General features: G+C 38.5%; 1 protein-coding gene and 1 pseudogene across 1 annotated transcript; both read right to left on the reverse strand.

The window, feature by feature from the left end:
- Positions 1–566: 566 nt before the first annotated feature.
- LOC102024996 (mas-related G-protein coupled receptor member X1-like) lies at positions 567–1,565 on the reverse strand. The gene has a single exon (XM_005380537.1). The coding sequence runs from the start codon at positions 1,563–1,565 to the stop codon at positions 567–569; it is 999 nt and encodes a 332-aa protein (XP_005380594.1).
- Positions 1,566–23,254: 21,689 nt separating this feature from the next.
- The window catches only part of LOC102025350, a 6,722-nt pseudogene continuing 6,479 nt past the window's right edge, over positions 23,255–23,497 (reverse strand).

A 23,497-nucleotide genomic window follows, 5' to 3' on the forward strand; every position in this document is an offset into this window, starting at 1 on the left:
ACTCTGCTATTGTATTTGAAAATTACTACAGGCAGTACACATATAAATAGGCCTATGTCTCTATTTCTATCTTTATCTATATATTTATGCCTTTTTATATCCATATAAGGATGTGACCTTTCACATTTATGCAAGTAATCTTCTAAAGGAACAGCTTCTCTGAGTGAACCACGGTAGGTACAGAATTAGTATATTGAAGAGGATTTTTGCTGTGACCAGGAAAGCTGGGACTGGGTGGGATGCAGCCCTCTGATGGAGAAGCAGGGACAGCTGTGCTGGCCTCCGTGTCTGTATTTATGCAAAGTAAAAAAGGGGGGAAGCACATGATAGGGTCAAAAGTGCAAGGTCTCAGTGTTTTGCTGAGAACACTGAAAGTGAAACATTTTCAGTGTTATCTGTGCTGTAGTTACCAGGAGGAACACCAAGGGCAGACACCTGGTGATGTGCAACTGAGCTAGAGGTTACCTTATTTACATGGTCTGCCTCTGGCATTCTAGGTTCCTGGGACTGGCTTTGCTCTAGTCCTGAGGAGTTCAGTGACCTCCTGCTCAGCTGCTCCCCACAGATTATGACATCTCCACACTTTCTTGAGGAAGCCTTTCTCTACTTTTCTCCCCTTCACCTTCATCCTCCAAGGCCTTCTGAAGAACAGCCTTCAGGGACCAGCACTGGTGTCCTTGATGCTGTTTCTGTCTAAAAGAACCAACAAAGAAGTAAATAATGGGGTTGGCACTGCTGTTGACACTAGACAGCAAATAAGCCATCCCCCAAAGTACCATATAATTAAAATCATCCATTGTATAAAAAATCATGTTACCCCAGAGTGACATGATATATAGAGGCAGGCTACAGAGGAGGAAGACCAGCACTGTGAGTCCAATGGTCACATACAGCCTGGTCAGTGGCAACCTTGTGGAGCCACAGAGCATCCTCACCAGCAAGACCAGGTTGGACCCACAGAGCAGCACAGATAAAATGACTACCAATGAAGTGATGAATAAATGCATTCCCATATACAGTTTAACATTTCCGATGTGTAGCAGGATAGTAAGCAGTAGGGATAGAGCCCAGAACAGGGAACACAAGACAGCTGACATATGTCTTGGCCGGTGGCAGTGATACCAGATGGGGAACAGAACTGCCAGGCAGCGTTCAGTGCTGATGGCACTGAGCATGAGCAGGCTGGTCACGTAGAAAATCATCCCCACAGCGTATATGTAGATGTAGTAGTTGAAGCGAAACCTGTCAATAAGTTTCCACAGGTAGAATGTAAGGAGGCAACAGAGGAAAAGGAAGTCCGATGTGGCCAGGTGGAGGATATAGACTGAGATGGGCTTCTTGTGCCTTTGAATTCCCAGGAGCCAGATCACAGCCGCATTTCCAGGCAGCCCTATCAGGGCAAAGATGACTGTCAGCAATTGTTGGATCTTGAACACTATGTAGACAGATGAAAATTCATCCATTCTTGTTAATTCTGTACCATTGGGCAGGATGCTTTGATTCATGCTCAGAAGTTCTCCACTGGTGTTCCTGGGAACACAAATAATGTTGAAAACCTGCTGCATATTCTATATTCTCAGGATCACTTTGATACTCAGAAATTATTGTCCCTGTGTTTCTTGGGAGGTAACTGAATTTTTTTTGTCTTTTTGAGACAGAGTCTTGTTATGCAGTTTAGGCTAGTTTTGAGATCACTTTGTAGTGCAGGCTGATCTCCAACTTGCAGCCGTTCTCCTGCCTCAGCCTCCCAAGAGCTGGGATTACAGGTATGCACCACCAGGCTTAGTATCATGGGTGGAAACTGAAACTTACAGAGCTTAAGTCATCTCAGAGAACCTGGACTCAAACTTAGGTTTTATTGACTCTAAATACTGGATTCTCTCTGCTGCTGAACATGTCCTCTATTGACAGTATCTAAAATATTCCAGTCTATGATCTCTGTTGTTCCCATGCTGGGGACTTCAGTTAGCACATGTGATTTTAAAACCACTGGGAGACTGCACCAGTGGATGGAGAGCATGTAGACTTATTTGGGTTTTTCACCTTCTGTCTCTTGGATTGTGACACTGTAGTTGGCTATGGCAATGCTTCTCACCCTGCCTGCCCTTGTACTTCTACTTCTACAGCTGTAGCTATTGCTGTGCCCTGTCTCCCTGTAAGTGTAGGTGGGTATATTCCTCCATATTACTTCCTTTTGGGTCCTCTGTCATGCATTGTCAATTTGCCTTAATTCTGCTATAACTGTAACCTGTAAACTGAGTACTCGTGAGTTATTTCTGTTTGGGCTATTCCTTCCAGTAGTTTCTCAAATATGTGAATGAGAATAACTTTGAAAAGGAAGTAAAACAATGAAAGTCATGTTTCTGTAGTTTGGCTCTGACATGCAATGTTTGCATGTCACCTTTGTCTTTAAATGAATTTAGCAGGAAGCATAGTGAAGTTCAAATAAAGGGAAGAATTCATGGAGATGGGTCAGAATGGAAAATGCTTGGAAAGTCCACTGAGAATATCGGCAGTGCAGACCACCCATGCATGCTGGGAGAAGTCACATATGTTTATAGAATCCTTTGCATAATTTTTGGTAGAGCTTGATGCAATGTCATGTTGTTTTGTTTATAATGGCCCCAGGAATAATAGAATATACGTACACATATATACACACACCCTGGATAACCTATTAGTGTGGTAGGCTACACTGTCTTCTAGAATTTCACACATTAATGAATTTTCTGAGGACACATTTCTCAGAACATATACCCTTTAAAAACTGTGGCTTAAAAACTTTCATATTTGTTTCCAGCTGTTCTTTAGAAAAGAATAAGTAGAACATTATAGATGGACATAAATGCAGAAACTGCATCTCCTCTTCTGTACTCTTCAGAATGTCTGAAGTTGATGTGCAGTATTCTTTCACATGTGTAAAAGCATGTTAAAACAAGATTTTCCCATTATCAAGATTTTGTAGAACAAATTTCAAACAGGTGCAAGGTGAAATGCTAAATTAGAGCACGAGTTTTCTTCTACTAGCTGAGAACTCTTAAACTCTCAAAAACTATCACTAGATGAGGCATTGCAAAACACACAGATGAACAAGACTAAACTCATGACCAGAATTGTCTATCTATATGGGAGAGGTGATGGGAATGTCAAAGGAATGTAGTCTCTTACTACTGTAGTTATGATGATGGCTGGTCATGGTGGGTTTGAAATGGCCATGAAAAGATGGAGGATTTCTGTTTCCCAGAATGTAATGTAGAGTATAACATACTGTGTTCTGAATAGTAATTCGGTGAATGAATGTATGAAGGAAGAATACAAGGGTAGTAGAAAATTTGGATCAAATGGAAAAATAAAAAATGGAAACCCAATTAAAGATATTAGAATGCTTGGTTAAAAGAAGATGAAAGAATTTCATTTATCACAGTTATTTTTGAGGAGAGTACAATGTTTAAAAGAATTACTTAGATTTGACCAAATCAGTCAGCAGTGGCACAGTCGTCAGAATCCCAGAAAGTGTACCATCCAGCACACTCCAATTCATTGTTGCGGGTTCTGTGCCATCAGCTGCTGTGGTTTCACTCATGTTCAGAAGCTCCCCACTGGTGCCCTTGGAACACAAACAAATGGTTGACTACTGATGTGTATTCATAAATTGAGTTCACAGAGTGGCTTTCAGCACAAAGAAGCCTTTTAATGTACAGTGTGGTGGTAGGAGTTGAGTTCAAACTGAAATGCCCAGTATATAAAAGACAAAAAAGTAAGTGAGACTGAGGTCAGACAGCCACTTTAATGAAGTATTTGACCTATAAAAGTATTCAGAGGAAGACTACTAAGTGATGTGCTGTGGGATGTGTATTGTAAATGCACTCCATATTATCTCCCTGGAGATTTCCATTCTATTTTTTACATAAATGCTTTATATGAGTGGAATCTTTGAAAGGAAATCAACATGGAAGGCATGAAATGTGAAAAAAAAATGGTCATGTAGATTTTATCTGGAACAAGAGGACCAGTTTATAGCTGAGTGACTGTTAACAACTGATTGAGAGATACATTGTCCCTTTGAATCTTCTGAAATACCACCTATAGGATGAGCATATTACTTCAATTTTACCAGAGATAGAATTGGAACACAGAGAATGAATGATTTATTATGGTCTCACACTGTGAACTGAATCTAGCAGTGCTGCTCACTACCCATCCATTTGACCAAAAAACTCAGCACCAGAGAGCTGTTAATTACAAATACAGGAGGGCAAAAAAGAGGAGTAATTTCCAAGTTAAATCCAAGTTAGCCATCAAAATTTTGGCTTGAGTAAAATCTAGAAGAATAAACACTAGAGAAAAAGGGAAGACAATAAAATGGTGGGGGTAGGGTGAGTTGTGTGTGGAAGCTAAATAGGAATAGATAGCAAAAATCCAGAAGCCCTCTTCTTTCAAAAGTAGTCATGGCACTGGGATCCTGATGACTTGCTTAGAAAAAGGCCTCTCCAGCTGGAAGGAGGATGCATCCTCCTCTTGTGTTGCAGAGGGACATCAGAAGAGAATGTGGGGCGGGGATATAGCTCAGTGGCCCAAGTGCTTGCCTGGCAAGTGCAAGGTCCTGAGTTTGATTCCCAGTACCAAAAAAAGAAAAAAAAAAAAAAAAAAAAAAGAAGTGAATGTATCTATCGTGATCTCTTTGCAGAGCCAACATTGTATAGCTTTTGCTGGATTGAAGAAAATATGTTTGGAAAACTAGAAATTTTATTACCACCCCAAACAGTTTATTTTGCATAAATTAAACAGTTTTTATGGTTTTAGAACCACTAGGAAACACTACCTGGATGCTGGAGGGCATAAGGAGAGGGATTTTAGATTTATCTCCCCATTTCCTATTGTCTATCTTCTATTTTGCTCTTTATGAGCTCTCTGCTTTTGAGATTGTGAGTTGGACATAAGTGCCTCCTCACCTACTGGTCATCCTCTCCTATTGTTAAAACTGGCACTGGCAGTATGACTAGTCAATGCCAGTCTGTGGTCAGTCTTTCTAGAAACTATTCCATCCCTTGTCTTTATCACTGTAGGGCCAGATATACTGCTTCTCTGCTGCTTGCTTTAGGGTACTATCCCATGGATTATCAATTTCCCTTAATTCTGTCTTTCTTTGTAAATTGTCAATTAAAGAAATACTTCTGAATTATTTCAGTTTGGGATAAGCTTTTCCTTTGGGTATCTTCACAAGTATATGAAGGAGAATAACTTTGGAAGCAAATAAATCAGTGAAACTAGGTTTCAGAATCCTCAGTTCTTGAGCAAAATGCTTACACATAACCTTGCTCTTTGAATTAAGAAGAAAGCATAATTTCTTCTATGACTGCAGATCTGAGTGGTTGAAATGATGAGGAGGAATAGGGAGATGGATCAAATGGGGAATCACTTAGAGAACCCTATTACGAACAACCACATTTGACACTGCCAGCACCCACTTTTCAGATGAAAGCCTCATGTCTTCTCCCTTTCTTTGAAGGAAGATCCATGACTCCCTATCTCTAACACCCAAAAGTAGAAACAGAAGATTGTGAACCTAGATGAAAATTCAAAAGCTTTGAAAATAAGGAATACAGTGTTATATACACTTACCCTTCTTGCATTCTTCTATCTGGAGTTAGCAAGCTGATCTGTGTTGAAGGGGAAAAGTCTTTGTAGGACTGCTGACACCAGAGGAATCTTCTCAGTCCCCTAACTCCAGAGATGCCTACTGCACCTGGAATAAAACCTGGTGGACAAGTGTCACTTATCAAGAAGTTACATAGACCATGTGATTCCCTACACAGGGATTGTGGGCAAATCAGAGAACAGAGAACGTTGATACATGCACTCATATAGAAATATTTCTGGGCATTTGTCCAATTTCCACTCAGAAAATAAACTCTCTCATTACATCTAATGCAGTTCACATTACTGTAAGTAATTGCTATCCTAAAGCCTTTAATTTCCAACTTTGAGCCTAGGCAGCAGCAATGTCTGGCAATGTGAAATGGCTTATGAAGCTTTATAAATAAAGAATGAGGCATATCCTAGGGTCATTTAAGTCTCGCTATGTTTTAAATTTTTCTTTGTGTTTTCTTTATCTAGCAGTAATTCATTCACGTATATTCTTTAAATCCCAATGACAACTACGTAAGTGTTTCCCTGATTTGCATTCTGCAAAGGCCACTACTTCCTATACTTTTCATTTTTATTTGTTATTATCTCTCAATATTAAATTTACGGTTGTTTTATTCTTCATATTTGTAGATGGTTCAAATGTCTTCCATTGCAAATTTGTAAACAGTTCGGATCACCTAGCATGTCCTTATTTCTCCCTTCTTTTTATTCCTGTAGATAATTGCTGCAGGTACTCAACGCACCTTAATTTTTTCATCCCTTCCCCCTCTCCTCTTGTACTGTTCCCTCTGTCTCTTAATCCTCATCCCATTTGCAAAAGATTTATCTCCTTGTTTCCTATTATCTATCTTTAATTTTACTCTTTGTTTATATTTTGCATTTCTCATATATAGGAGAGTAATATTCCATTGTGTACAAACACCACATTTTTTTTATCCATTCGTTTGTTCATGGGTATATAGGATGCTTCCAAGATTTAGTTCTTATGAAGTGTACTATTATAAACATACATCTCTATAAGATGTCTTTAACTCTTCATTATGTTTGATACATTATGCCAACTTGAGAAGTCTAGAAGCTTAACTAAATAATTCAGAAGTTCTACATTCTAGTGCATAGACGACGTGCGTACCCCTGTAGGATATTTTTCATTGTGTCAACTTGAGAAATTTAGAAGTATAACTAAGTGACTCAGCAGGGGCCTAGGGTCCTCGCTGTGTAAACATCATGAGCTGGTGCAGGAGGAGGGCATGGAGATGGTGTGAGAGCTCCTCCCACCACAGTGTGTGTAGCCTGCATAGAATATAAGGCAGGAAAAGAGGCTTATCCCCTGCCCTTTTTGCTTTTGTTTCTTTTTTTGTCTTCTGCTACTTTGAATTGTTACCCCTCTGCCACGCCACCCTGCATTGGAGCCAGCTAATTATAGACTGAAACCTCTACAAACTGAGCTAAATAAACCTTCCCTTCCTTAGTTTTGAGCATAAAGTATTTTGTCCCAGCAGTAAGAGAAAAGTAACTAAGACAGACTTTCAGGAATATACCTAGAAGGGAAAAAGTGGGTCAAATGGGATTTCTGGTTTTAGTTACTTTGAGGAATCTCCCTACTGGGTTCCACAGTAGTTGTTTTACTTTACATTCCCTGCAATGATGGAGAAGGGTTCCAAATGTTATTCACATTATAATAGAGTTAAATAGTCAGAAAAGTTCTTCAATGGGTTGATTTTTTTCTGCAGATATTTTGTAAGTATGCTGAAATGAACTGGACTGAGTTCTTTCCAAATACATATGTAAAAATCCTAAACTTCATTACACCAGAATATGATGGTATTTAGAAATGTGGTGGGTTCTATATATAAAGTTAAGATGAGCTCATAGCGTGAGTCCTATTGCAGTCTGACTGGTGTCCATGTAAGAAGAGATGAGGCCATAGACATATAGAGGGAAGACAAAGGAGAAAGACATCATTTATAAGACAAGGAGAAAAATCTTGGAAGAAAACCTTGTCAATGCCACGATCTCTGATTTATACCATCCAGAACAGTAATAAAATAAAATCCTGTTGTTTCTTCTACCTAGTCTGTGTTAATTTGTTATGGATACTACTAAAAATAGAACTACAGCTCAGTGCACAGTATTTGAGGAACTGAATTTTGAGTGTGAATAATATTGAGCATATTCTCCAAGGGCTGGGCAAAGTCCTTCAGAAAGGAAACAGACTGAAAAGAGGGGTCTACAGGGGTGAGAAGTGTGAGGGTTTTATCTTCATAAGACTGGATTAGGAGCTGGATTCAGCATAAACAAACAGAGAAACCAACTAAGGGATCAAACATCTCAGGATTATACATGCGTGTGAGAACTAAACATATGACAAAGTCTATATGCCATTTCACTTAGTAAAGCGTGAGTGAGGGCAGGTATTAGGGAAGGAAGAAAGCCAGGAGAGGCTTGTGCTCCACAATCCCACATGATGAAGTCGTTGTCCAGTGGGTAGTAACAATAATATTGTGCTGTGGGGAAACTGACCTTAGGTTTAAAAATGTGAAGGCATTCTTGACCTTGTTAATGTAGCTGCTAACCATGCGTGGTCTATAATTTTTATGTACTGTCTGTGGAGATGCAAAATGATACATCCACTGTGGAAAGTTCTTTTGAGTTTTCTAAAGCAGTTAAATATACATTTTCCTTACAAGCCAGCAGCTCACTCTTACCATTTATCCAAGGGAATAATAAATGAAATAAATCAAGAGCAGAGAGTTAAGTATCTCATCATCTAAGTTAGATATAGAATCTGTGAAAATTGAACTTATAGAAGAAAGATTTGTTTTCAAAAACTGAGGATGGTGGGTGGAAAGTGAGGAGTGATGAGTTGTTGTTCAAAGGTTACAAAGTTTCAGATAGAAGAGATTTTGAAATTTATTTTACAGCAGAATTATTGTAGTCAGCAATAATGTATAAAATATTTCAAAATAGTTATGAGAGGAAGTCTGGCATGTCTCATCATAGATGAAACAGATAATGGATATGGTCATTAGTATAAATTTAATCATGTCCCATTGTATACACATAGCTAAACCTTACAACCAAGTAAATAGATATAATTATGATTTCTTTATCAAAAATGTTAAAGATATATTTTAAAAATTCTATACACAAATACTTATAGCATCTTCATTTAGCACAGCCAAAATGAGAAGAACAAAATGTTCTTCCTCTTTTGAGTAGTAAAACAAAAATGATTCATCCATCTAATGAAATACTAGTTAGGAATTCTAAAATATCATTAAGAAAGTATTGATAATGATAGCAACTGCACTATATTTTGAAGATAATATGCTGTTAAAAAATAAAAACAGGTTATATTCTATTTGATTCTGTTTATATAATATTTTGGATATGTTAAATCATAGAGATGAGGTCAAGAACAGGTCAGTGGTGACCAGGGAGTTTGGAAGTGGTAACAGGTTCCTATACAAGGATGCTCAAGAGAGTTTTGGGAGGTAAAGTTACAGTTCAATGTCTGTGAATGTGGCAGTGATTATATGAACCTATATCCCTGATACAATACCTTGAATCATGTACAAATGCGCATCCTCAGCTCCTAAAAATGAGTGTATAAATAAAAGCTGGTGAAATTAAAAATATTCCCTGGGTAAGGGACAGCAAAAAACTCCTACTCTGACATATTGTTGGTCTAACTCTAACTGGCAAAGATGCTTTCCATTGGCTGAAAATTTAAAAATTCAGTAACAGAGATTACTGCTCACAAATTTAAGATGACACAGTTGGGTATATTTATGGGTGTTCTCCAGCCACACTCAATGTCATACAAACATTTATTGAATGGATTGAGTTAGAGCCACCCAGAGCAAAATTATGAGCATATCTTCACTAAAGAAGAAATATTGATGGCAAATATGCCATATCACTACCATTAGGACACCATTAAGAACCACAACGAGACACAGCATACCTCTTAGAATGGTTAAAATAAAACTACCATTGAAATCGGTAGTTTCAATTGTTGCCAAGAACTTGGAGAACTGGGACTTTCCTACATTGTCAGAAGGATCACAAAATTGTACAGCCAGTCTGGAAAATACTCTTGCACTTTTTTAAATGATTAAAGAATACTTGCCACACAAGACAGAGATCTTCCACTGGAGTTTGTGCAGGAGATGGGAAAATTATGTTCATTTGAAAATCTTGAGTTTATAGGTGCTTCATTTATAACACCCAAAGTGAAAACAAACCAAAAGTCTTCTCTTTTCTAACTAGTGAAATAAAATTAAATACATTTATACCATGAGTGCAACTGAACAGTTAAAAAAACTGAACAAACATATTTGTATATGTGAAAATGTGGAGGAAAACTTAGGACAGCATACTAAGTGAAAAGAGAACATTAAAAGATTGAATTCTGTAAAATTGTGTGGTTGTAAAATTTTTCAAATAACAAAATTACAGATATAGAAACTAGTTATATGGTTGCTAGACAAATAAGAAGAGTGATGACAGTGGATATGACTATAAAGAGGGACTCCAAACAAGTCTGAAAGACTCATTGTACCTAAAAATGACCAATACATGGCAGATAAAGAAGACAATATTAAGAGAATGAGAGAAATTTGACATCTTGGGGATGTTATGGTGAGCTTGGTGAGGTACAAATGGATCAGGGCATTGGCAATTGAAGACAGAAGCACTTTACAAATCTCTGGTGTCTTGTTCCTAGTGCAGTATACTGTGATCTCTATCAATATTTATTCAACAAATGGATGCATGGATAACAAAAATCCCAACAGAATATTATCATTTGGGTTGAACAGAAGAATAAAAATGAAAACAAAATTATAACCTCTAGCACACTCATATAATTAGACAAAAATTTTTGTGGAGAGATTTGCCTGTTAGGAAGTATTACTTTATGTATGTAGAGCAAAATAAAAAGATAGATAATAGGGTACAGGGACATAGAGCTTTCTCAAAGAGAAAAGGGATCAAGGCATGGAAGGAGAGGGAAGGAAAAGGGAAGGAAAAAGGAAATAATATATATTATGTTCATGTGTCTATTCCCCACAAGAGATGCAAACATTGTGTACTACAAATATGTACTAATAAAAAGAAAGAGTAAATAAAAAAAGTACTTAGTACTATGAATTGAAATTCTGGGGTGAGTACAGTATAGTTGTACTCTATTCTCTTTTCCAAAATATTTAGTAGGTTTTCCCTTGTTGGTTCCTTCTTTTCACTTTGATTCCTCTTTTTTCTATTCTTTGTTTTTAGTGACAGACCATTAAAGAGAGATAATAAAAAAGTGTAGACCTTTGCATGTAAAGAGAGACGCTCATAAAGATTTCTACTAGGGAATGAGGCCCAGCTAATATACGGGCCCAGCATGCTCCTATTGTGCCTGAGCTCATACATGAATGGAAATAACAACTTATTGAGAGTTTACCAGTATTTTATCTTTGAATCCTCTCAAATGCCCATATACTCAGAATAAGTATTTTTCCCATTTTATAAGACACAGTTTTGGGTTGCACAGTTTTGATCCTGGTCTCAAACAATGTAGACTTAATAAAAGTAAGTTTACCTTTGTATCCACCATCACTGTGTGCATTACACAATGGTTAGGGAAAAGTGAAGTAGTAATTTGCATTATATAAAAGATGTTAGTCAAAATTTGGGGTTAAAAATTGAACCTAACCAAACTCCAGCAAGATAGAAGAAGGGTGCCAATCAAGTACCAAACAAAGAGAGATGTGGTGAGCCAATTACTCAGAGATAACAGAGTTTAAGAGCCCTCTTCTGTGTCACACAGGCAGGCTTAATTCTGTAACCCAGAGATCTGTAATGCATCTCTATTATTTAAACATCACTCGGCTTGATTGGGTTTGTGTCACCAAGGGGATTAATAAAACATAATTCTGGGTATATCTCAGTAGATCATGGAGGTCTGACCTTGAGTATTATGTCTGGCATTGTTCTTCTGCTATGCCTTCCAGCCGCTATGAACTGGAATAAATCTCGGGAATTTCCCCTTTGGAGGCAGATTACCACATACTGAGTCCTCTGAATCCATAAGCCAAACTACATCTCTCTTCCTTTAGGGTGTGGGTGTAAGGTATTGTGTGCAAGTTATAGGAAAGCTGGTTAATGCAGAAAGTTTGGTTCCACAGAATGGGGTCATTTAATGGCTCTGAATTATTTTGTCACTCTGAAGTCCTTGGAACTAGTTTGTAGGAGGAGTTTGAAAAAAGTCTGAAGAGGAAGACTAGGGAATTCATAGATTGCGAGAAACAAAGTCTAATGGGTGGTTTTGGTTAAATCTGAGTAGAATTCTGAGAGTAAATTCCAGGCTCATGAAGTTTCAGTGTCCTGAGGCTTTGCAGAAGGCTGAGTTTAAAGGCTATGGACTAATTGATTGAGGAAGGAAAATTTCAAGGCAACCTACTATTCAGTCTGTGACATGGTACAGCTGCCTGCTTTCAACAAAATTTATAGTAAGAATCAGGGGCAAAAAAAGAGCAAAAAGTTTAGAAAATTAAACTTTGGCTCAGAAGGAAGTTTGTAAAGTTGGGGCCAAGAAAGAAGTGTCACTGCTGAAGAGATTTTCAACATTATAAAGAAACCAAGTACAATATACAGGAACAGGAAGCAAGATTCACTGAGGACATCTCAGAAATGAGAAGACTGTAAACATTACAGGTTCAAAGGTGCAAAAATATAAGGTTTGTATTTGAGAGGAAAACATTTGGGCCTCCTGATAGGGAAAGGTATCCCAGGGAATTTACTTTCTGGCATTTATTTCCCTATATTCCTTTATCCAGGGACCATTAAGCTGCTGATGCCACCATCCAAGAGAGACTGGCTGCTTCTCATGTTGCTGGCAGACCTTGGCATTTTTCAGGTGATGCTGGTTTTATTGGGATGCATAATGCAAGAGTTGTGGGGTTGGAAGGCTTTCACCCAGAATTTAAAAGAATCCCTGAGAGGTCAGTGAAGGTGATAATGAGAGAGCAAGGTGTGAAGCCAAGGAAAGAAGAGCAAAGGTGTAGTGGAGACTCCAGGAAATAGGAGATGTCAGGAAAATGGATGTCTGCTGAGCAAATGCCACACAAGAGGGGCCATGTGGGCTCTGAAGGGCCAGGCCATAAGGGTGGATCTTCCTTACCATTGTAGAACTCATAACTCACCAGCACATTTCATGCATGCTTGAACTATGAGAACTGATGTTTGCCCTGCTGCATTTTGGTCTTGCTTTAGTCTGATTCTTTCTATCCTCCTATTCCTCCTTTTTGGAATAAGAATGTTTACTTTGTGCCATTTTATCTTAGTAATATGTAACTTGGTTTTAAAATTATTTTTGCACAGTTTCACAGTTGATAGATTTCCCTGAACCTCAGAAGACTTTTTGACTTGGGTTTTTAAAAAAATATTGGAACTGTTGAGACTTTTAAGAATGAGTTATGGCATTTCAGTTGTGCCCAGGATAGTTGTAACATGTTAGGTGGAATTACTAACCTGTTTATTTGGAGATTAAGTATGGTTTATGGTATGGATTGAAATTGACAAGATATGGAATGTCATGTTTCATCTTCAGTGTTCTAAATTGACTGTTTTTGGGAGCCAAACGGGGCATTAAAAATATAGCACACTTTTCAGTGTGTGTGAGTGAGTCATGGAGGAATGACCTTGGATACGATATGTTGCCCATCACTCCTTCCTCTCTGAAACAGTTACAATGCTCTGCTTTCTAGCTGCCATGAACTGAACATCTTCGCGCCACCACACATGGATTTCTGCCATGATATTTTTCACTGGAAGCCTACTGATAGAAAAGATGACTAACACACTATCACACTGGAATATTGGTCCAATTGATAAGAAGCCCCAAAGTAGAAAGAGGATGTATAATGTTCTAATTGGTCAAAGAGTTATTACGATCCAGAAAGGATTCGAATGTCCTTCAAGATTTCATGTGTTGAAATTTGATCCCCACTATGAAGTATTAAGAGCGTAGGAACTTATTTGAACTACAGTGTCTAGCAACAGGGACTTTGGAAGGTGATGATAAGTAGAAGGGGACGTTAAGGTAGAACCCTCATGACTGAATCCTTGTGGTTTTATAAGAAGAGGGAGAAATACCAGAAGAGATACCCACAAAATCATATGTTCCTTGTCTTTTTGGCAGGCTAAACCTTGTGCTACTTCAGGACTCTTCTGGCAAGAAAGCAATCACCACATAGAAGTGTTTGAGCCTCCAGAAGTGTAAGTTAAATACCTCTTTTTTATGAAGTAGCCTGCCTTGGTTATTTCATTATAGTGATGAAAAGCTACAGTAATTCATGCATTAAGGACTGAGTGCATCTATCATACACTCTTGTGGAAAAACAGATCCCACAGTGATGAGGTATTGTTTGGCCCCTGGTCTTCTGGAGCACTATTCCATTCTTTTCCACTGTTCTCTGCCCCAACTTTCCCTACTTTTGTGGAGCTACCCAAAATATCTTCTTGTGATCATAGAGTTTGAGAGACTAGCATGGGCCATACAGTAGTCCCTTCTAACTTATCTCAGTATACATTTGTTGTGTCAGATTGTCCAGAAGGGGAAGTTGAAGAAACAAGCTTCAGAGTGCAGGACAGAGACATATTGTTTATGAAAATGATCTTATTTTAAATATAATGACTCAGAATCTCACTCACTTAGGTGGACTGGTCACGTAATTTGATGTCATTTCATTTAATATTTCAATGAAAACTCATTTTAGAATCTCTTATAAATATGGAAAATAGAGTCATATCAAGAAAAGGCTTGTGGAGATGAAGACATTTAAAATGGCCAGAGGTCACAGAACCTATGTGAGGCCCAGTTCTCATTGACTCAAAGTGCTGATCTCACTCTACTGCACCAACTACACTGTCTTGAACTGGGAATATTCTGAAGTCCCAGTCATACCCAAAGACCCCTCTGCCAAATCCGGCCAGCTTTTGTATCAAGTCTTCAGAATTTCCGAGAAAGAAAAGCCTGAGAAAGAATATGAGAGAACAGGAAAAGACTTTGGACCCAGATGTTTCCCAGCCCTGGGCCAGAAATTTTCACTCTAATATAGGATTTACAAAGAGAGATGTCTCAGACCCTGTTTTGACTAAGAGTTGTCTATTCATATGAGAAAGAAGACTGTGCACTGGGGGCAGGAGAAAAGATGACGTCTTCCTAGAACAAGTAGGTGTGAGAGTGGCTGGGCCTCGTGGGCAAAAACACTTTAGGGTATTAGGCTGCAAAGACAAGAGCTCTTCTGTTTCCCCATTATCCAGCTCCATGTGTTACAGTATTCTTTTAGAAAGTGAAAGCCTGAGTGCTCAGTGTAATGGTAATAGAAGATTTAGATTAAATGGAAAAAAATAAAAATGAAAAACAATTTAAGGCATTAGAACACTCTAATAAAATGAGAGGAAAAAATTAATTATTATATTTCTTTCTCTGGACTGCTCTATGGATATTTAGAATTACTTAGGTGTGCCCAAATAACTGGAGTGACCACCGATGTGCCTTTCCAGTGAGAGTTCTATAATTTAAATATATTTCAATGGAAATCATGCTGATAAGGGATATAGTGATGATTTGAAGTGTAAATGTGTCTAGATTGAACTGTTATGGCTTCGACACACATTCCCCTAAAGTCTCATGTTCAGAAGTGAAGCTTGTTCTGAAGTGGCAGGTCAATGAGGGATTGATGTAGAAGGGTGTATTTTCATCACTCTCCTCCTTTCTTTCTCTGCTTCCTGGCTGCTATGCAGCGTGCAGCTTTCCCCCACTATGCCATTCTATGTCATTTCTGTTTTGAAGGCACCTGAGCATGGTTTGAATGTCTTGAAATTGTGAACCAAAAAAGCCTCTCTTCATTTCAGTTATGGGTGAAAGATATTTTGTTCCAGTGACAGGAAAGTGACCACAACTACATTTATCAGAATTCTTTTTCTGGTAAGTTTCTGGTTAACGTGGGCATCACAATTTGGGGACAGGAAACCAAGCAGCAGCCTTGTTGTTGGTTGGTGGAAGGGATATGATATGCTCATGCATGTTGCTGCTTCTCAGATAGTTCCATCATTGTCACGAGACAGAAGTTGGACCTTTAGTTGCTTCCCGTTTCCTTGGATACTTCCTCATCCTGGCTGCTGGCCCAGGCATGTGTTTAGCTTCATAATGAAGGGAGCCAACTTCCCCTACAAAACACTCTTATCCATAGGAAATCAGAGAGACTGATAGGGGTACTAGCTAGTTCTCACAGGTTTTTATCACATTTTTCTTGGTTCATTTTTGTCCTGCAGACATCAGCCCCCAGCATCAGAGAAACAGATAATGGCCTTTCATGGATAAATTAACCAGAAATTCGAATTGAGTCTTTATCTCACACAATTATATATACACAATCTTCTAATTTGTAAATACTGATACTTCTCTGACTACACTCTGATTTGTACAGGATCATTTTTCAAAAAGATTGAAGATTATGGGTTCTATGTTGAAAGTTATAGGAAGGACCATATCCCTTCCATTCATTAGTGTGAGGTCAGTTTCTTGGGTGTTATTGTTCAATATTGGTACAGAAATCTTCCACTGATGCCCCTGGGGAGGTAAAGAAGAGTTTCTTTTGATTGTTGTCTGGCCTTTGGCTCTTAGAACTTCACTGCTACCTGGTAATTATTCTCTCTGTTACACAGAGGATAGTAAGAGGCTTTCAAAGACTAAGAAAGCTCTCCACAGCTGGGGAACTAGTATTCACACCAAGAGGATGGCTCACCCTGATGGACTAGAAATGCCTCAGTGTGTCAGTACAATGAAGGCACAAACACACTTTATATAACATGTGCACAACTTTGGGTACACAAACCTGTGTTCTCAATATTTATTTAAAGGGTAAGTAAACGAATAAACAAGTTAATGCTAGATTTGGCTAGTGGAAAATAAAATCACAGTAAGATTTCAAGACACACATATTTCATGTGATGAAGAAAATCTCATTCATCTTGATATTTTTTGAGTACAGATGTGTGTATTTAGAAGATTACCTATGTGTGCCAAATAGTGGAAGTTGACCACAGAAGTGTCTTTAAAGTGAGGGGTCACTCTGGGTTTTCCAACCACCTGGAAGCATTTTGGTGCAGAGTGGGGATGAGATATTTGTGTAATATGAATTGGTCAGTGATATAGAGGGGAAGTGAGGGCAAGGTCTGATAACCACTGGAAGAGCAGCATTTGAAGGGGAATCCCTATGGAAAACTACAAAGTGGTGTTTACAATATAAGTCCACAACATGCTCTCCACTGGGAGATAGTAGTTTGTTTGAAGATGAAAGCTTTTCTGTGAGAGGAGGTTATAAGTGGAAGATGGAAGTGAACAAAAAGGATAACTGATTTGTTCGTAATGTTACACAGTGTGGACACAAACACAGAAAGGCTGCCTTAGGGTCCGTGTTTTTGACCTCTCTTCTGGATCCACTACACTTTGGTCAATATCTTACTTTTCTTTGTTTGCTGAAACAAAATACCCAACACCCAAAAAGTTAAAGGGGAAAATGTTTATTTATGTCACAGTTTGTAGAGGTTTTGGTCCATAATCAGCTGGCTCCAAGGTAGAGTGGTTTGGTAGAGGGGCATTACAGAGAACAGTTCATGGTACCCACAAGATAGCAAGAGTAGCAAGGGGGACCTTATATTATATACAGGCTACACACTTGAGGGTGGGTATAGCACTTACACCCTTAATCCTAGTGAGAGCTATGCTAAACTAATCAGTAGAATGATTTGCTAATCATACACCTTCAATCACAGCATCACACACTCTAGATTCAGTCACCTCTGAAAAAGCCCAATGACTACATGAGGCTTTGGGGGACATTTAGACACAAACAACAACTTCCTTCCTCTGCCCCACAAAGACTCATGAACATCCCGTTATGCAAAAGGAATTTAGTCCATCTCTGAGAGTTGTCAAAATCTGAAGTTTCAGCATTGCTGAAAACCCAAATCCCATCTTCTCTGAGATTTAAGACAAACTCTTAACTGTGAGCCCCTGTACAAATGAAACAAAAGATAAATACTTCCAACATTCAATGGCTCAAGATAAGACAATTCTGTTCCAAAAGTTACAAATAGGGGGATGCAAGGAATGTTACTAAAGCAAGTCCAGAATCCAGCAGGGCAAACATTAAGCCCTGCAGTTCCATGTGTAGCATCTAAGGCAATCTATGGCAATGTGTGAACTCCAATGGTCTTGTATCGCTCCAACCCTATGGAATGTCTGATGATTGTGGTTCCCATGGCCTTTCTCTTGGGCCTACTCTGTTCCTTGCTTGCAGTTTTCCTCAGAATATATCACATTCCTGGCTTCTCCAAACTTCTGGGATCTCCACTGTACCTTTGGCTTCACTCTCACAGCTTCACACACTGCCCTTTCAGGAACACAGTGTCTGATTTCTCTGGACTTCTGAAATCTGAGTGGAAGCTTTCCTGAACCCACAATTTGCCCATTCTGCATGCACCTAAAACCAGCACCGTATGGGTAATGCCAATGAGTAACCCACCATATGGGTTCTGCTGTCAGCTAGAACAGTAGCCAGGCTTCTCTCTTTCTTGGCTGTAGGGTTTGAGTGCCTGGATCACTTGGAACTCTGAATTCAATTCTGAGGCACAAATTTTCTATGCTGTCATCATTCTGGAGCATGGTACAGCTACTGCCATTCTGGAACATGGTGCTCTGTGGTGTTTTCCTCAGAGCAAGGTCTTTCACTTTAGTAGTTTTGAGGCTGCACAGGGTGGAGACTTGCTGCTTCTTGTGATGCCCTCAGGCCATACTTTATATTCTCCTATTCCTTCTAAGCAATTCAGATCTCCTCAGCTCTGTTTTCATAGTTCACAATTTTACTGGAGCTTCCGCTCTGGCCAAACTCACAACATTTTAAATCATCCCCTGCCCCAGGCTCTTTGCTCTTGATTCTCAACATAAATCTGGCTAAAACTCCCCAACAATAGCAACGGCACCACCTCAACATTTGACTGCCTTAAAATTTCTTCTTCCAGATTAATTAGTACTACCATCCTTAATCTTAGTCTCAGGAAAAGTGTCTGGACACAAGCAAAATGCAGACAAACTTTCTGCCAAGCCATAACATACATCATCTGGAGTTCTGCAGCCATTGCAGTCCTTCTTCCCATCAGATACCTCCTGAGCCTTGTATTTTTGGCTTTCTGGTCTTCTGAGTTTGGAGCAGAATCTCTCATACTGTACAGCCTAAAGCATTCCAGCACTACTTTTTCAGCTGGCATCTCTGAACTTTCCCAAACTCTTTCCACAAGCCATTCCCAAAGGCTCCTGAACTACATGGACAGGAAAGTCACAGCAATGACCCCACTTCTGGCACCAAATTCTATCTTAGTTATTGTTTTCATTGCTGAGACAAAATACCTAACAGCCAAAGTTAAAGGAGAAAAGTTTTATTTAGCTCACAGTTTGTAGAGGTTTCTGTCTATAATCAATTGGATGCAAGGCAAGGTGGCACATGGCAGAGGGGAACCAATAATGTTTTAGCATAGGAAGAGTAGTTGGCCACAGCCAGGTTGAGAATTTAGACTGAGATGGCATTCTTGCACATGGGGAAACCCAGGAGACAGAGCATGGTGGTGTACCCTGCCACACCAACAAGGACAATATTGTGGTTCAGCATCTCCAAGATAAATGTTTTGTGAAAAATTGGATAAGAAGACTGAGCATTCAGATTCAACCGTGAGATTTCTGTTCCCTGGAAGATTGGACCATGCTCACAAATCCTCCACTCTTTCCCCTGATAACACAAATAAGATTTGAGTGCCTGCTGTATGGTCATTAATTATCAGGACCACTTTGCTCTGTGGAAATTATTGTCCCCACTATAAAGATAATGTGAACAGATGAGCATAGTTATTAATAATGTAAAGATCTAGGAAGTCCTTTAATATGGATGTGAATACAATATTGGATGATTCTACAGCCTGAGCCTTCCATTTTACAATTCATTTCCTCTAAATAACATAGAAATAGTCTGTAGTCCAAACAGCACCATGTAATGGGCTAGAGTTATGGATTCAGCACTACTCTCAGGAAATTTTTTCTCTCAGGAACAAGAATCCATAAAGACTTAAAAGTCGTGATTACATTCCCATGACAATAAGAGGGTTCTTCCTTCTGAAGAGAAGGAGGTCTTACTTAGAGTCATGAGGGGAATCCAAACTCTTACTAAGACAATTCAAGGATGGCTGGGCCCATTGAGCTAGAAATGATTCAGTGCGACATCTCTTGAAAAAAAGAGCACATTTTACATCGTGAGGGATTAGCTCCACGTGTGGCACATTTTACTCTGAATACTTCAGTGAGTGAAGGAATGAAGGAGGATTTTTCAATATCAAGTAACTTGGGCTAAGTAGAAAATAGAAATGTAAATAAATGAAAGGAAATACAACACAAACATTGTAAGAAGAAAATTTCATTATAATTGTTTTTGTGGCTAGTTCTTGATGTGTATTAAGAATTATTTATATGTGTTCAAATAACTGAAACTGACCATTAAAGTGCCTTTGAACTGAGAATTTTATTTTTTTGGACGGGGAGGGTCTTGCGATTTAGTTCAGGCTGGCCTTGAATTCACTGTATAGCCCAGGCTGGCTTTGAACTCATAGAGATCTTGCTGACTCACCCTCCCAAATACTGGGATTACAGGCGTGTGCCACCATACCTCGCTGAGCTGAGGACTGATTACGGCTTCCTTAGCACCTAGGAACACTTTGCTACACAGTGTTAGGAAGGGTTAAATTTGGATCTCAACTGTTGAGCAGTAGAGAAGAGGAAGGTGTAAGTAGGAGTGATGTTTGAGCAGAACTGGAAAAAGGAGTTGAAATATAGCAATGTCTATAGAGGACTGTTAAGTGTGTGCTGTTGAATGTATAACATAATCCTACTACATTCAATCCAGTCCTCTTCCACAAAGGTTGTGATACTGGTATGGCAGGGAAACATGAAGGACCAAAAGAAAGAGATTTAAGGTGCAGCGAGTATTAAGAATTCCTGGGGGCTGGGGATTTAGCTCAGCGGCAAAAGCGCCTGCCTGGCAAGCGCAAGGTCGTGAGTTCGGTTCCCGGTACCGGAGAAAAACCAAAAAAAAAAAAAAAAAAAGAATTCCTGAAAGATGATGCCTTGGAGTCTCCAGCCAAGGTTAGTTTATAAAACTTCTTGTTAAATAATAATTATAATGGACCTCTGTTTGAGCAAGATAACTTCTACTCTAAGCAACAAGGAATATTATTCTCTTTTGTAATTTCATTTCATTTTCCAGGGATTTTGATCAACATGGCGACTACTCCACAAAAGCAACACCAAAGAAAGAGGTACCATCTTGTTTAGTGAAGCTTTGTATCATGTCTAATTTTTAAAATTATTTTTATTCTCTTTAATTGTTTGATCAATCTTGCATTCTTATATCTGGTAATCTGAGCAACTTCGTTGAAGATAACAATACGTAATATAACAACCACTGTTAATTCCTATCATCTTGTTTTGAAACCCTTTATCACTTTTATTGTTTTGGGGTTATTTTATTTTTGTCTTTGTTGTTGTTATTTTGTTATTGTTTTTATTCTCTTTAAAGTAAAAAAGAGGGTGCTGGGGATTTAGCTCAGCGGCACAGCACCTGCCTGGGAAGCACAAGGTCGTGAGTTCGTTACCTGGTACTGGAAAAAAACAAACAAAAAAACCAAAAAATAAAAAAGAGATACAAATAGGAAAACATAACTAATGGAGATGACATGAGAAATGACTCAGTAACAACATATATAGAAAAGCCAAGTATGTAGAAAACCAGATGTAAGGATTGGACTTCATTTGCTATTAAGATTTTCATTACTTCTTTCTCTATCTTGTTTGTAAGATCAAGAGTGTAACATCCATGAACTCCTTTGCTGAAATTTTTCTCTTCTTGTGTCTTGTTGAGTTAAGCAACTTTGAGGCACCACTATGAGACTAGAATGCAGGAGAAGAAAGATTTGGCTATTTCAACCTTGTGGCTCTCTGCATATGAGGCTATATGTTGGCAATACTTCTCAAGAATGATATCTTCTTTAAAAATGGTGCTGGAAAACTGGTTGTCCACATGCTTAAATATAAATCTAGATCCATATCACTTACTCCATACTAAAATAAAATAAAAATTCATCAAAGACCTAGACATTAAACCAGAAACAGTATATACTGGAAGATAAAACTGGTAAATACCTTGAAGATACGGGCATAGGTAAGGACTTTCTGGAAAGAACCCTGATTGTAAAAGAAAAATCACCAAGAAGTAACAAATGGGATTATATCAAATTAGAAAGATTCTGGAAAGCAAAGGAAACAACCATCAAAGTGAAGAGACAACCCGGAGAAGGGGAAAAATTGGCAGCGACTACTGAGACAGAGAAGTAATGTCTAGAATGTTAAAAAAATGAAAAAACTAAATCCTCTTTCAAATAAAAGACCCAGTAAAAGCACAGCCCACAAAAACAAATAGACACTTCTCAAAAGAAGTATAAATGGCCAATAAATAAATGGAAAAATGTTCAATTTCATTGTCCATTAGAGAAGCATACTTCAAAACAAAACTAAGATTTCGTATTACTCCAGAAAATTTATTATCATCCAGAACTTAAAGAAGTGTTGACAAGGTGGTTGGGGAAAAGAAACACTTCTGCATTGTTGGTAGGAATGTAAGCTAGTGCAGCCCCTGTGGAAATCAGTGGGGAGGATTCTTCAAATAAACTAAAAGTAAAAATTCCACTTGAGCCAGCTACACCTTTTCTGAGTATCTTCCCAAAAGAATTAAAAAATAATAATTAAAAAAATTAAAAAATAATTACAGTGATACATGCACACCCATATTTATAGCAGCACAACTCGCAATAACTATATCTTAGAACTGGCCTACACGTGCATTAACAGATGAATGGATAAAGAAAACCTTGTATATAGAAAGAGTGAGATACTATTCAGGGACACAGGATCAATTCATTTATAAGGAACGAATGCACCTTGAGATTATAGAGCTAAGTCAAATAAGACAGACACAGTATGTTAAATATTATGTGGTTTCTCTTATATGAGATATTCAAAATATATATAATTTGAAGAACAAAATAAAAGATAGATGATAGAAAATAGAGAGGCAGACCTCAAGACAGTAAGGGGATCTAGGGATGGAGGGGGAGAGAAGTGACAAAAGGGAAAGGAAAGTGAAAAGACTTAAAATGGGATATGTGTATCTACCAATGCACCACAGTGAATTTATTTGTTGTATGTTACAAACATGTACGGGTAAAAAAAAGTCCTGTGATCATATCATGGAGAGCAGGCCCTGAAACAGACTGTGGTCTCTGGAAGCCCTAAGAATTTCTTACTCTTCTGCACTGTGTTTTTAAAATTTCTGAGACGTTTCAGAAAACATCATCATGTAAACCAGGAATCTGACAATCAGGTACTATACATAGTGATGTGTCCCAAGTCTTCATTTCCATTATGTTGCATAACAATTCTGAAAGTTTATAGCAGAAAAATACCCGCTTTCCCACTTCTTTTGATGTTGGATGGCACCGTGTGCTTAAACACTGACAAAAAGGACGGAAGCAGAGTGATCTGACAAATGTCTGGACCTTAGGATTAATGGGAACGTGTACCATCCCACTCCCATTTCGTCTCCTGGAGCTTGAATGCTCCTGTGTCTGAGAGCCATGAGCAGCTAACAGAAGCTGTTCTTACATTTAGGTTTAGGAGCAGGAATTCATA

This window comes from Chinchilla lanigera, unplaced genomic scaffold (assembly GCF_000276665.1).
Source record: "Chinchilla lanigera isolate Chin_1 unplaced genomic scaffold, ChiLan1.0 scaffold00013, whole genome shotgun sequence".
NCBI classification, from domain to species: Eukaryota; Metazoa; Chordata; class Mammalia; order Rodentia; family Chinchillidae; genus Chinchilla; species Chinchilla lanigera.